Genomic DNA, 13,416 nt, shown 5'->3' on the forward strand with positions numbered 1-13,416 from the left:
AGAGAGGCGTAGCAATTGGGTTAATGTCCTTCAGCTTCTAGGTGGTAAAATGATGGTTTAAACCAGGGTCCACCTGATCCCAGAGGCCTGGCCTGTGACTTTTGCAGATGACGGACTTCTCCCTTGAGAACTGGCTGTTTTGGGGCCTCCTGAGAGAGAGGAGAGCTGAGGAGAGTGCTGAGGGCCCCTCTCTTTTTTCTCCCACCACAGATACCTGCAACTAGCACTGGAATTTCTATCTCAGTTGATGTGGATTTAGGGACAAAAATTGCTCCCCAGACATGTCAGTTTTCCACTACAGACCCCAGTGAGAATTGGGTAGAAGAGGATCAACTCCAAAGAGAAAAAATAAAATCTTGATGACTTGGTTTAGTCCTCTTTGGAATGCAATGAATAAATTATAGTAGTTAGTTGGGAATTCAGGGGTAGGATGCAATGTGAAGCAGAGTTGGGGTCCCAGTGCTTTCTTGGGGCAGATACTCCAGAGAGGCCCCTGGTGCTTTTGACTATAGTTTGCCTAGTTGACTATAGTTGACTATAGTTGCTTCTGGGATCAACCAGGTGTTTCTGATCCTTGGCTGGTAAATTAGGTTCCTATTGCTGCTGTAACAAATCACTACACACTTTGTGGCTTAAAATGACACAAATTTATTATCTTGTAATTCTGGAGGTCAAAAGTCTGAGAATGGATCTTATGTGGCTAAAATCAAGGTGTCAGCAGGGCTGCATTCCTTCTAGAGGCTCTAGGGGACAATCTGTTCCTTGCCTTTTCTAGCTTCTACAGGCCACCCACATTCCTTGGCTTATGTTCCTTGCCAGCAATGACATAACTCCAACCTCTGTTTCTATAGTCACATCTCCTTCTCTGACGCTGACCCTCCTGCCTCCCTCTGAATAGGACTGTCATGATTACACTGGGCCCACAAGGATAATCCAGTGTAATTTCCCATCTCAAGATCTTTAATTTTTTTTTTTTGCTGGCAAAGATTTTCCCTGAGCTAACATCTGTTGCCAGTCTTCCTCTCTCTTTTTTTTTCCCTCCCCAAAGCCCCAGTAAATAGTTGTATATTCTAGTTGTAAGTCCTAGTTCTTCTACGTGAGCCGCCACCACAGCATGGCTACTGACAGACAAGTGGTGTGGTTCCGTGCCCAGGAACCGAACCTGGGCAGCTGAAGCGGAGCATGCCGAATTTTAACCACTAGGCCGTTAGGGCTGGCTCTCAAGATCTTTAATTTAATCACACCTGCAAAGTCCATTTTGCCATGTAAGGTAACATATTCACAAGTTCCAGGGATTAGGATGTGGGCATCTTTGGTGAGGGTTCGGAGGAAGGCATTATTCTACCCACAAAGCTGCTCTGTGACCTATATGATCTGACACGTAATAAGAGAGAGGTGGAGGTGGATAGAGCTTGGGACCTTTATCTCATCCTCTGCTGGAGCTGAGTAGCAATTTCCCCTTTTAAACAGGTCATGCATGCATTCTCCCATCTGATCCTCAGACATTTCCATTGCTTACCTGGCCCCGAGGCATTTGGGTGAGACCTCATTGCGTAGTCTTAATAAAGCATGGCTACAGGCTGTGGGCTGCTGGCTTTCAACCTCTGCGGAGCGAGGAGTTCTTGAATAAACCGTGAAGCATCTGGGAATTCTTGGCTCTTCCCAAGTTTGAAAGTAGGACCTGGTACATGTTTCAGCAGCCCAGGAAATGTTGCCTCTTATTTAAGAAAAGCTGGTTTTATCCTGAATTTGCCAAACAGGAATGAGGAGGTGTTTATTTGTATCACAAAAGGATTTAGTTTGTTTCTTTAAATAGCCAGCCTACTACTTTTCTGTAAAGTGTTTTAGTTAATAGGAAATTTGATTTGCACAACTTTGCGGAAACACATTGTGTAAAGGGAGTAGGTAACCAGAAGCTCAGAACTTTCCAAAGTCTGTTCCCAGCTTCTCCGCAGAGTGTGCTGGAGTATGGTCAAGTCACTTGGCATATTGATAACACCTTGATGGGAGTGGGTGATTTATTTTTGTGGCTAATGGGAAGGCTACCTAAAGAGGCCTTGTTAACGGCCGATGTACTGCTGCCCCTCTCCATGGTGGAATGTGGAAGGCCAGTCAGGAGCTACGTCTACCATGAAGTTGGTTGGGCTTTTTTCTTTTCTATGGCTGATGATATTCATTATTTTGTGCATTCATTCACCAAACGTTTATCTGCTAAATATAGTTATGTACCAGGGATTGTAGTAGATACTAGGAAACTAGAGGTGAGCCCCCCGCCCTCAAAAAGAGTAAGGATGAAAAAGATTGTAACTACCATTTTGGATATTTTGAAGAAAGGTTCTAGACTAAAGCAACCATTTGTAAATGGGGGTGGAGGGTGAGGAAAATAACTTTCCTAAATAGTTCTGTGACAAAGGAGAAATTAAAACTGTAATAATAGACCATTTAGAAACTTAAAACAGTGATGGCATTAAATATAAAATGTAGGAGGCAGCCAAAGCTGTACGTGAAAGTTTTTAGCTTTAAAATCTTGAGATTTTTAATGAAGAAGAATAGGAATAAATTCACTGAGCAGTCAATTCAAGAAGCTTTAAAAAGAACAATAAATAATAGCAGACATCTGTTCAATACTCATGATATGCTGGGCGCAGTTCTGACACGGATTAACTCATTTAATTCTGAAAACAGCGCCATGATATGGGTACTATTATTATCACTGTCACTTTGCAGAGAGGAAATTGAGACACAGGGGATAAGATAATGTGCCCAAGATAATGTTCTGGTTTTCAGATGATGATGCTGGATCCAGACCTGGACATCTGACTCCAGAATTCATACTCCTAGTCGATAAATAACACAACTACAAATGCAAATAAGTAATACAAATAAAGTAAGTAGGACAGATAAAAGTAGCAATTAACAAAGAAGGAAAAAAAACAGTAGACTTAATAAATATATTCATGATTTGCTTCTTTAAAATGATAGAATAATAAAATAGGCAACGAAGAAGACAAACCTCTGGACAAAAATGAAAAGAGAGACTACCTAACAACACACTGTGAAGAAGGAATGAGAAAGGGCAAATCGTCATCCCAGATGAGATGTTACAGTTGAAAGACAGTGAGGAGAACACTGTGGACAATTCCCAGGGAAAATATAAATTCCAAAAGTGAGTTTGAGAAGAGAGTGCGGGAGAGGCGAAGCTAGTGAAACCTCAGAGCGGGACGGGCCGTCTGCCATCTTCCCTTTCAGTCCACGTTGTTTTGAAAGTTCTAGACGTGGAAATATGATAAGGGGAAAAAAGAGGCATGTCTATCAGAGAGGAGAAAAGAAAAATATTATGGGGGGGGATAATATGATTCTCTACCTGGAAAACTCAAAGGGAGCAACTGAAAACCCACAGAAACTTTTACGGTTAAAAAAAAGCTTACAAAATAAATGTGCCGAAAGTTTATTGCTTTCCTATTTGTAAACAGTAACCATTTGGAAAACAAAATGGAAAAAATATCAAAATCACAATAGCATTAAAAAAAGCATCCCTCACATAATACTAAATGGGAAATGTGTAGGACCTATGGAAAAAATTAAAGCTTTTACTGGGAGGGATAAAGATTTTAACAAGGGGACACTCTGTTCCTGATAGAAAGACTCATTGTTGTAAGATGTCAGTTATCTTGAGTTTAAGTTCTAAATTTAAGGCAATTTCGGTCGAAGTCCCAATAAGTTTTTTTTGGGGGGGGGGATTGAATAAATACAATTCCAAAAAAATTCCACTGATATTTTTAAAAGCTTGGTAAGCTGATTCTAAAGTTCACTTGGAAGAATAAACACGGAGTGATTGCCAAGAAAATGTTGAAAATAAGGATAATGAGGGAGGACTTACCCTGCCAAGATATAACATATTATAAAGCTACTATAATTAAAACCCATGTTGCTGTACTACGAGGCAGATCAGTGGAACAGAACAGAAGGCCCAAGGCAGACCCCAGTGTGCTTAATTGTTTAGCATATAATAAAGCTGGCATTTGAAATCAGTGGGGAAGGGATGAATTATTCAATAAAAGATGCTGGGACAATTGATTACCTATTTGGAAAAAAGAGGCAAATTAGATTCCCATTTCATATCAGATACCAAGAAATTATAGAGAATGTTTCTATTCTTATTTGTATTCTTAATTGTTAATATACATGTTTAAACTTATAATGTCTTATATGGAGTTTCTCGATATCTGTAATCTCTTGAGGAATAAGCCAAGACCCTTAGCACATTTCAGTTTTACAGCCCCGTTTCTTCTGACTTAGGTTCCGCTCTTCATCTTTCTGCTCTTTCTGTCACCACCGTTTCTTATGCCTCTTTTATTCATTTTTTGGTTGTTGTTTTGCGGGGTGTACATTCTCTAGTACTTCTTTTGTGGGAAGTAAATTTTCTAAGTCCTTGTATTCTGGAAATGTCTTTATTTTGTACCTTCACTTGAATGCTAGTTTGGCTGTGTATGAGGTTTTAGGTTCAAATGAATTTTCCTAAACCTTTGAAGATATTGCTCCATCATATTCTAGAATTCAAAGTTGCAGATGCGAAATCTGATGCTAAAATTATTTTTCTTCCTTTATTGGTGGTCTTTCTTCTCCCGCCTTCCTGCTGCTGCTGGACGCCTGAGAATGATCTCAGAGCCTTGGTGTCCTTACCATCAGTCTTTTTTCATTCATACCTATTGACACTTGATAGTTTCTTTCAATTTAATGATTCAAATTCTTCTTAATCTTTAAAGAATTTTCTTCTTCTATTTTCTTTGATTATACCTTCTCTACCATTCTGTCTGTTCTCTCCTGAACATCCTTTTCGAGGGATATTAGAAGTTTTGTATCTATCCTACATGTTTCATATCATTTCTTTTTTTTTTCCTGCACTTCTTGTAAAGTTCTGGGAAAAATCCCTCAATTTAGACTTCCAGTTGGCTAAGTTCCTCTTTAGCTGTGTCCATTCTGTTATCAGCCCAACTATTGAGCTTCCAGTTTTGACAGTCATGTTTTTCATTCCCTGATCTCTGTTTTTCTTGAACTCTTTGTTTTGTTTTGAAATGGAAGTAGGCTTATTTTTCTTGATTATATAACTAATGTGTATGCATTGTCAAAATTTCAAACAATGTAGAAAATGTGAGGTTGAAAGTAGAAATAATCTGCAGTCCTGCTGCCCAGAGATAATCATCACTGGCATTTTTTGACCATTGCTTGTATTTTTCTCTCAGCATCCACAGACATACAGGCACAGAGGGCGACACACACACACACACACACACACACACACGCACACACTGTTTGACACAAATGTCTTTGTACAAAGTATATATTACTTATAAAATATAATAAATATTAAAACAGAAAAGGGAGTAAGCAAAGGAGAAAGAAATTTTGGAACTCTTTGGAACTCTTCTTGATTCCCAGACATGAGAGTTTAAAAAAAAATTTTATATTATGGAAAATATCAGACATATATAAAAGTAGACATTAATATAATGAGTCCTCGTGTGTCCCTCACCTGGGTTCAATAATGATCAGTCATGACTAATTTTTTTCCCATTATAACCTTTCCCCTTCTATCCCCTTCCTTTCATACTGAATTATTTTGAATTGAATCATTTTATCCATAAAGATTATAGGGTGTATCCTCAGGGGTAAGAATTCTTTAACAAAAAATAACCACAATACCATTATCACATCAAAAAATTATAATTCCCAAATATCAATAACAATAATTCCGTCATATCATCAAAAAGTGAGTATATCCACTTTCCTGATTGTCTCATAATTTTTTAAACTATTAGTTTATTTAAATTAGGATCCAGACAAGTTCTACATACTGCATTTAGTTAAGTTTCTGAAATCTCTTTGAATATGTAATTTTCTCTCCTGCCCTGCTTTTCTCCTCTTGCAGTTTTTTTTCTTTGAGCAGTTTTAGGGATACAGAAAAGTTGATTGCAAAGCGCAGAGTTCCCATAGAGTCCCTTAACCCCATTTCCACCCCTGTCCTGTTCCCCCTATTTTTTTTTAAGAATATCTGTAGGCACTTTATTCTTTAACATATTGTTAACATTTCACCCCATTTGCCTTAACTTTTTTTTCTTGGTGAGGAAGAGTGGCCCTGAGCTAACATCTGTGCCTATCTTCCTCTGTTTTGTACGTGGGATGCCGCCACAGCATGGCTTGATGAGTGGTGTAGGTATTCACCCAGGATCCGAACCCGCGAATCCCGGGCCACTAAGTGGTGCATGCTGAACTTAACCCCTGCGCCACTAGGCTGGCCCCATCCCTCCTATAATTAACATCTTGCAAGTGAAATAAGTCAGACAAAGACAAATACCATATGATCTCACTTATATGTAGAATCTAAAAACAAAACAACACAAAACAAACCTGAACTCCTAGATACAGAGAACAGATTGGTGGTTGCCAGAGGCAGGGGTTAGGAAGTGGGCAAAATGGGTGACGGGGGTCAAAATAAACTAAATAAGTTCTGGGGATGTAATGTACAGCATGGACTATAGTTAATAGTACTGTATTTTATATTTGAAAGTTGCAAGGAGAGTAAATCTTAAAAGATCTTATCACAAGAAAAAAAAATTTGTAGCTATGTGTATTGGTGGATGTTAACTAGACATTGTGGTGATCATTTTGTAATATATACAAATATATCATTATGTTGTACACCTGAAACTAATATAATATTATAAGTCAATTATATCTCAATTTAAAAAATGAAATAGTACCTGCCTTATAGTGTTGTTATAAATGGTAAGTGAATTAATATATGTAAATCTCTTAAAAATCTTGTATTACTGTGGTACATTTGTTGTTGTACACTGATGAGCCGATACTGATACATTATTATTCACTAAAAGCTGTAGTTTTTATTAGGTTCACCCTTTGTGTTATACATTCTATAGACCTATCCACTATTACGATATCATACAGAATAGTTTGCCCTAAAAGTCTCTCCTGTCCTCTCACAGTTTATTTATTGAAGAAACTGTTTGGTCATCTTGTAGTTTTCCACATACTGGTGTATTTAAGAAAAAAATTTTTTTTTCTGATTGCCTCCCTGTGGTGTCATTTAATATGCGCCTCTGTCGCTTGTATTTTCTGTAAATTGGTAGTTGGATCAAGATGCTCTTGAACTGATTCAGATTCGATTATTCTGGCAAGAACACTTCATAGGTGGGGGCTACGTCATAGTGCTCTCATCAGTAGGCAGGTGGTGTCTTTTTGTGATATTAGCAGCCATTGATGCTTGTTGCCCTGATCCATTATATCACTAGGGGTAGCCTTGAGGTTTCCTGTTCTATTATCATTTACGGAGAATGTCCTTTAGAAAGATGCTGCACTGGTCCCTACAGCGTGGCACCCATCCCCCAGGAACCCACAGTCTAGAGCTGTGTAAGTTGATTGGAACAACAAAACTGTAAAAGAAGATTTGAACAACAACAAAAAAATCAGTTTTGCTTTGTGTATATTCTCTGACTGCCCCTCCCCGCAAGTGATACAATCCCCAAATAGTGGAGCCATACCATAGATGCATTTAACTTACACAAATTCAGATACATATATATATATATATCTGGTTGCAAACTACTAAAGTAACAACGTAAACAGTGCAGCCTATTTCTTCCACTCTCCCACATAATTGACATTGCTCCTGGGTGAGATGGAGGCGTGGGTCTGCCGTTCCTGCTCACTGTGTTTCTGCAGGCCCTTCGTATTATGCACATCTCTCTTAAGTGTGATTCTAGTGTTTAAATAGACATGTTTCTTATGCATTATGGACCTAAACACAAGCCAACTACTTCATATGGTGCCTGATCTAAGAAACAACATTCTGTTTCAAAACCAGACAACTTAAGCGATCTTCAGGGTGGTGTAATTTTGAACATCTGTGATCTTTTGAACCCTAGATAACTTTAGAAGCTTAACTAATGTGCATGAGGCAACATCAGCGTACCCCAGAGTCTGACTTCAATAAAGGACAAGGTGCGGACGCTGAAGGCGTGGTTTGTTTTGGTATAAAGCCTTTACTTGTCGTGAAGTCCACGTTTAATGATCTCTTCCTCCCTCTCCCTCTCTTCCTCCTCTCCACTTTCCTTCTTCCCTTCCTCCTACCCTTATTTCTCTTTTGCAGTCTGCTGTTTTGTCGTGCACAAGCGGTGCCATGAATTTGTCACTTTCTCCTGCCCAGGCGCTGACAAGGGCCCAGCCTCCGATGTAAGTAATGGGCACTGGTCACCTCTCTCTGTCCACAGTCCGTGCATCGTTTGGGGTAAATGTGAGTGAATACGCTGAAACAAAAAAGTTGGGATGTTCTCATTCCAAAGCATGTGGTGGTCCCTACAGCCTCTGAGAGGTTTTTCATTTAATGGAAAAAACAAAGCAAAAAGTTTTGAGAGTTGGGGTGTGAGTGTACAGAAAACACCTAGTTCCTCTACTATGAGTTTGCTAAATGTCTTCATCTTTACAGCTGGGGCATGGAGTGTGGTGGGCAGGGGCTGAATTGTTACTACTCCTGTAAAAAGGTAGTTAGGATGGTACCTTACAATGCACTTTACTCTTCGTTAGGGAATTCTTGATATCAGGGCCCAAGAATTAGGAGGAAATGAGTTTATCCTGCAACTATGCATCCCAGAGTATGACGACTGCTGGTAGGACAAGGGATGCTTGTAGGTAAAACAGGCAAATAATTTTTGTTTCAATCATTATGAATTTATTTTAATATGGATTGAAAAAATGTATCTAGTAGTGGTTTTGCATTTACAGTAGGGATATAAAATTTCCTACCTAAGTAAAAGTAATTAGGTTGAACAAAAGATAGATTGATTTAAGGAGACTGTTAGGTGAATGACAGTATGGGTGCTATAAGGATATGGTGAAAGTCTTGGTACAAGTTTGTCTAAAGTTTGGGGTACATTGTTGATTGCCTACACAACAGCCATTCATGGCTCTCACTCTCTTCTTTCTGGCAGAGGTCTCCTTTTATGTTAGAAGCTGAAAATGCCTGATATTTGCTTTTCCAGGCTGCCTTGTAGCTGGTGAATGAGCATGTGACCCAATTCTGCTCAGTGGGACCTGAGGGGAAATTTGGGGAGGGCTTCTAGGAAAGACTTTCCTTTCTGATAAGAGAAGACATCCCTTCCTTTGTCCTGTTGGGCATTTTTGTGTGAGGATATAATGCTTGGAGTTGTGGCAGCCCTTTTGGGTCAATGAGGGAGACACAGCTGACTGACATCCTGAGCATGACAGAGTGGAAAAGCTGAAGAAACCTGGGTCATTGATGACACTGATGAGCTGCTGAGCCCACTCTGAGTTCTCTTGTCCCCAGACTGAGTATGTGAGATAAGGAGCTCCTCTTGGTCAAATCTCATTGTTTGGGGTATTCTTTTACATGCAGGTGAGACTGTCCTGATAGAACTTCCCACCATGCACACCCTTCCACTGCCCAGTAAAGAACTGTGTTCAGCATACCCCATGTGCAACCATCTCCCCTAGTTCTCTGACTTTGTTCCTGCTTTGGTTCACCTTCCTGGAATGTTCCCCATTGGCTTTGTCTCTGTTACTGGTCCTATTCTTACCCACTTAGACTTGACGGCTGACCTCAGCTTGCCAGAAGTGAGTGGTGACTGCCTTCTGCCATTGCATTTGTTCCACTCTTGCTGGCCTGCTACAAGTAGTCATCTGCCATTTTGCTGCAAATCAGGGGCGTATCTGTTGCCACAGCAACATGAACACTCTGGAGCTTATGCTGTAGTTACTTTGCTTGGAAACTGTGGTACTTGGGTTTAGGAACTTCAGGCAACATGGAACAACCAAAGCCCTTGCAGGCCTGTGTTCCAAGATGAAGAAGGACCTTTCATCATGTCCTCTCAGATCACACTCCCTGGCCCTTTTAGTGGAATTCCTTCTCTCATCCCCAGGAAAGCAGGCGAGAAGTTTGGGGGGACAGCCTGGCTCCATTATGCAGCTCTGAATGTTCACGCAGACCGAGGCTTGATATCAGGGAGCAGCCGAAAGGATGGGGTTTCCCATATCCTGTCTATATTTGTTAACTTTGTCTGTTGCCTAAGACAGAAACTCAGCTTATGAGTTTATGTGAAACTGGCTTATGTGAAAAGGGGAATTTTTGGTCCCTGAAACTGAAAAGCTCAAGAGTAGACCTGGCTTCAGGCACAGTGAATCAAGGTGCTGAAATAAGGTTTCAGGAATCTCTCTCTCCACTTCTGGGCTCAGCCTTCCTTTGTCTTGGTATCAGTTTCAGGAAGGCATTTCTCCTATGGGAGTATGATGGCTGTGGCACCTTTTGTCTTATGTCTTGTCAGCACTGCAACTCCAGTGACAAGAGCTAAAGTCTCGTTGGACCACGGGTCACATGTAGCCAGAAAGATGGTTATGCTCGTTGGCATAACCGAGTTATGTGCCTCATCCCGATGAGGAAGGCCCACATGCCCACCCCATGATTTGAGAGTCGGGGAGAGGTGGTCCCTCCCTCAGAGGAAAACTAGAGAAGCAGCACTGTGTACGGGTTAAGATCATAGACTATGGAGCCAGCATTCCTAAGTTTATGTATGTGTGACCTTGGGCAAGGTGCTTAAATCTCTTTGTGCCTTAGATTCCTCAGCTGAAAAATGGATAAAATAATAGTCCCTGTCTTATAGCATTGTTATGAGATCCAGTGTATAAATATCTGTAAAAGCACTCAGGACGGTGTCTCATTCATAGGAAGAGCTGTGTAGATGATGATGGCAATGATGATGAATAAGAGTGAATGCATGCAGGCAGCAAGGACAGATGTCTACCCAGTAAGTCTGAAGAATGAACAGGTCCTCTGCCTGCCACCTGGCAGTGCTTCCTAGGAGTGTGTAGGCTCCATACGTGGTAGGAGACCCCTCTCTGTATGAATGGAGCAGTGCAGCCATTCAACACCTTGGGCATGGGGAAAGCAGGAAGGCACTGCCTTCCAGCCAACATGCATAGGATTTGGCAGCCTACCTGGAATGATTCTATCTCTGGACACAGTTCCAAAAAGGTCAATTGGCACCGAGGATGATGAATTGGTCCAGACTCCTGAACTGGCTTGACTCAGTTCACTGACCTTTTCCTATCCATGGTTGGAGGCATGATTAAAGATCTGACCACACCTGCTCACCAACCTGGCAAGGCTCTCTTTTGGCTGCCCCTGAGGCTCATGTGGGTGTGGAGGAGTGCCCTTCTCCTGTGTGACCTTGGAGGAGCTGTTGTGCGGCAGGCTCATGGAGCAGAAAAGCACAGACTCTGTCCGTGAAAGAGGACTGTGCTGGGCTCTGTCCTCTATCCTCCACTATTCCAAGTCCAGTCTGAGCCAGGGAATATTCTGGATATTAGTAGAACTTTGTGTAGTTGGCATTCTTCTGCAGATAGGTCCACATCATGACATATTAGGCTGCCTTAGGGAACTTTATGAACTGGGCACTGTCCCAGTGAACCCAACTATTGACCCAGCCATTCAATACCAATGGAAATAGACAACATATATGGGCACCCACCGTTGGAGGACCTCAAAACATGGCAGAGTTCCTGGGTGGAACTTCCAGTCATTTACAGGCATCCTCCTGGTTGTTGGTCTCACCTGGTTGGAAAGCCTCAATTCTGCTGTCTCTTAGACCTCTTAGAGAGACCAAGTCTCTGGTACTGCCATAAGCATTACATTTGGACATTATAGGTTACCTAGTACTTAGAATACTGACCACATACACAGCCTCCTGAGAGATCTTCCCACAAGAAGGAGAGGAGTTATGTCTGAGGACTGGGACTAGAGTGGGTCAGGTGAAGTGTGCCCAGGGCACAGAATTTAAGTTCTCGCCTATGTCTGTGTATATCTGCTGGCTGGATGATCTAGGATGACCCCATTCACATGACTGGCAGTGAGCAGATTGTTGGCCTGGGTGCGTTGGTTCGCCTCCACGTGGCCTCTCATCTTCCAGCTGGCCAGCTCTGGCTTGTTCACATGGTGGTTTCAGGGTTCCAAGAAGAGCAAGAGAGCATGCCCCAATGCATAAGTGCCTTTTCAACCTGGGCATCATGTTTGATAATGTCCCACTGGACAATGTAGTCTCATGGCCAAGCCCACATTCAAGTAGTTGAGAAATACACTCTACTCTTCATGGTAGGGGAGGAATCTCTGGTCGATTTACTGCAGATCCTGTTGACCCAAGGGGCCACTGCAGAACCGAATCCTTGGAGACCATCACACAGACTTCATAAAAGATCCACAGGTCTTGGTGTGGTTCAGAGAGTCATAGATGGCCTCATTAAGAGAGTGCGCCTCATGTATTCCCTGCTCCAGGTCCCCGGCTGACCTGGCCGTCTCCAGCTACAAAAGGGAAGTAGGCAATTTATCAGTCATGCCCAAAGACAATGATGGTTAAGATTATGGACTCTGAAGTCAGACCTACCTGAATTCAGGGCCTGACTCTGTCAGTTACTCATTAGGGGACGTTAGGCGTGTCATTTTCCCTCTCTGTGGCTCGGTTTTCTTATCTGTAAACTGGGATATTAGTACTAACTACATAGGTTTGTTGTAATAATTTTTAAAAAATCCTTAACATGAAAAAGGGTTAACAACAACGAAATAAATAAAAGGATTAACAGCAAAAGGATTAAAAAGCCATCGCATGAAAGTGCTTAGCACAGGCCTGTCACATAGTAAGCTGTTGATACATGTAGCTAAGGGCATTTTGATTGCTCCGCCTATCCCCCTAATCATGAATGTACAGAGAATTCTCTACATTCCTCCACCCAGAGCATGCCCTTATGAGGTAATTACTGTTTCTGTTTCCATTACTTTACACAAAACCTCAAATTCTGTGGTGCAATGCTGAGAAAAGAACCTGGACTTTGGAGCCAGAAAACCTTGGTGTCAAATTCCAGCACTGCCATTTATTTCTCCAGTGGTCTTGGGAAAATATTTTAAGTGCTGTCACCCTTAGTTTATATCTTTAAAATGGGGAAAATCATACCTAAATCATAGCTTCTTGGTGAGTATTCAGTGAGAGGCTGCTTGAGCCACATCCAGAATAGTGTCTGTCACAAAGAAGACACTCAATAAATGGTTTCTAAATTATTATTAGTCCCTGGAGGAGTCTCTCCTGGTCAAGAAGGGATGCAGGTTACCCTCTGACTTGCCAAGGAATAAGAGCTAATAATAATGGCTAACTTGATGAAGTAGGGGCTCTGTGCCAGACAGTACAAAAGTACAAAAGGACTCTAGCTGGTTTGTCTAAAGACACTTTCTTCAACCTTTGATGGTTTTAGAAATAAATTTCTTATCATTTATAGTCAAGATACTGAATAAAACCCAGTTATGCCCTGGGCTCTCCTGATTCCATCACTAAATCAGGTCAG

The 13,416-nt window shown here is 41.4% G+C and overlaps 1 protein-coding gene across 3 annotated transcripts in view; it reads left to right on the top strand.

Moving 5' to 3' along the window:
• The window catches only part of PRKCB (protein kinase C beta), a 308,559-nt gene that overhangs the window by 122,230 nt on the left and 172,913 nt on the right, over nt 1–13,416 (top strand). For all 3 annotated transcript variants that reach the window (XM_087417140.1, XM_087417139.1, XM_087417138.1), the window contains exon 3: nt 8,168–8,250. In XM_087417140.1, the coding sequence (XP_087273266.1) occupies nt 8,168–8,250 (83 nt within the window). The remainder of the gene's footprint in view (nt 1–8,167; nt 8,251–13,416) is intronic.

Source organism: Ceratotherium simum, chromosome 26 (genome assembly GCF_057802395.1).
Source record: "Ceratotherium simum simum isolate JZ-2026a chromosome 26, ASM5780239v1, whole genome shotgun sequence".
Classification (NCBI taxonomy): domain Eukaryota; kingdom Metazoa; phylum Chordata; class Mammalia; order Perissodactyla; family Rhinocerotidae; genus Ceratotherium; species Ceratotherium simum.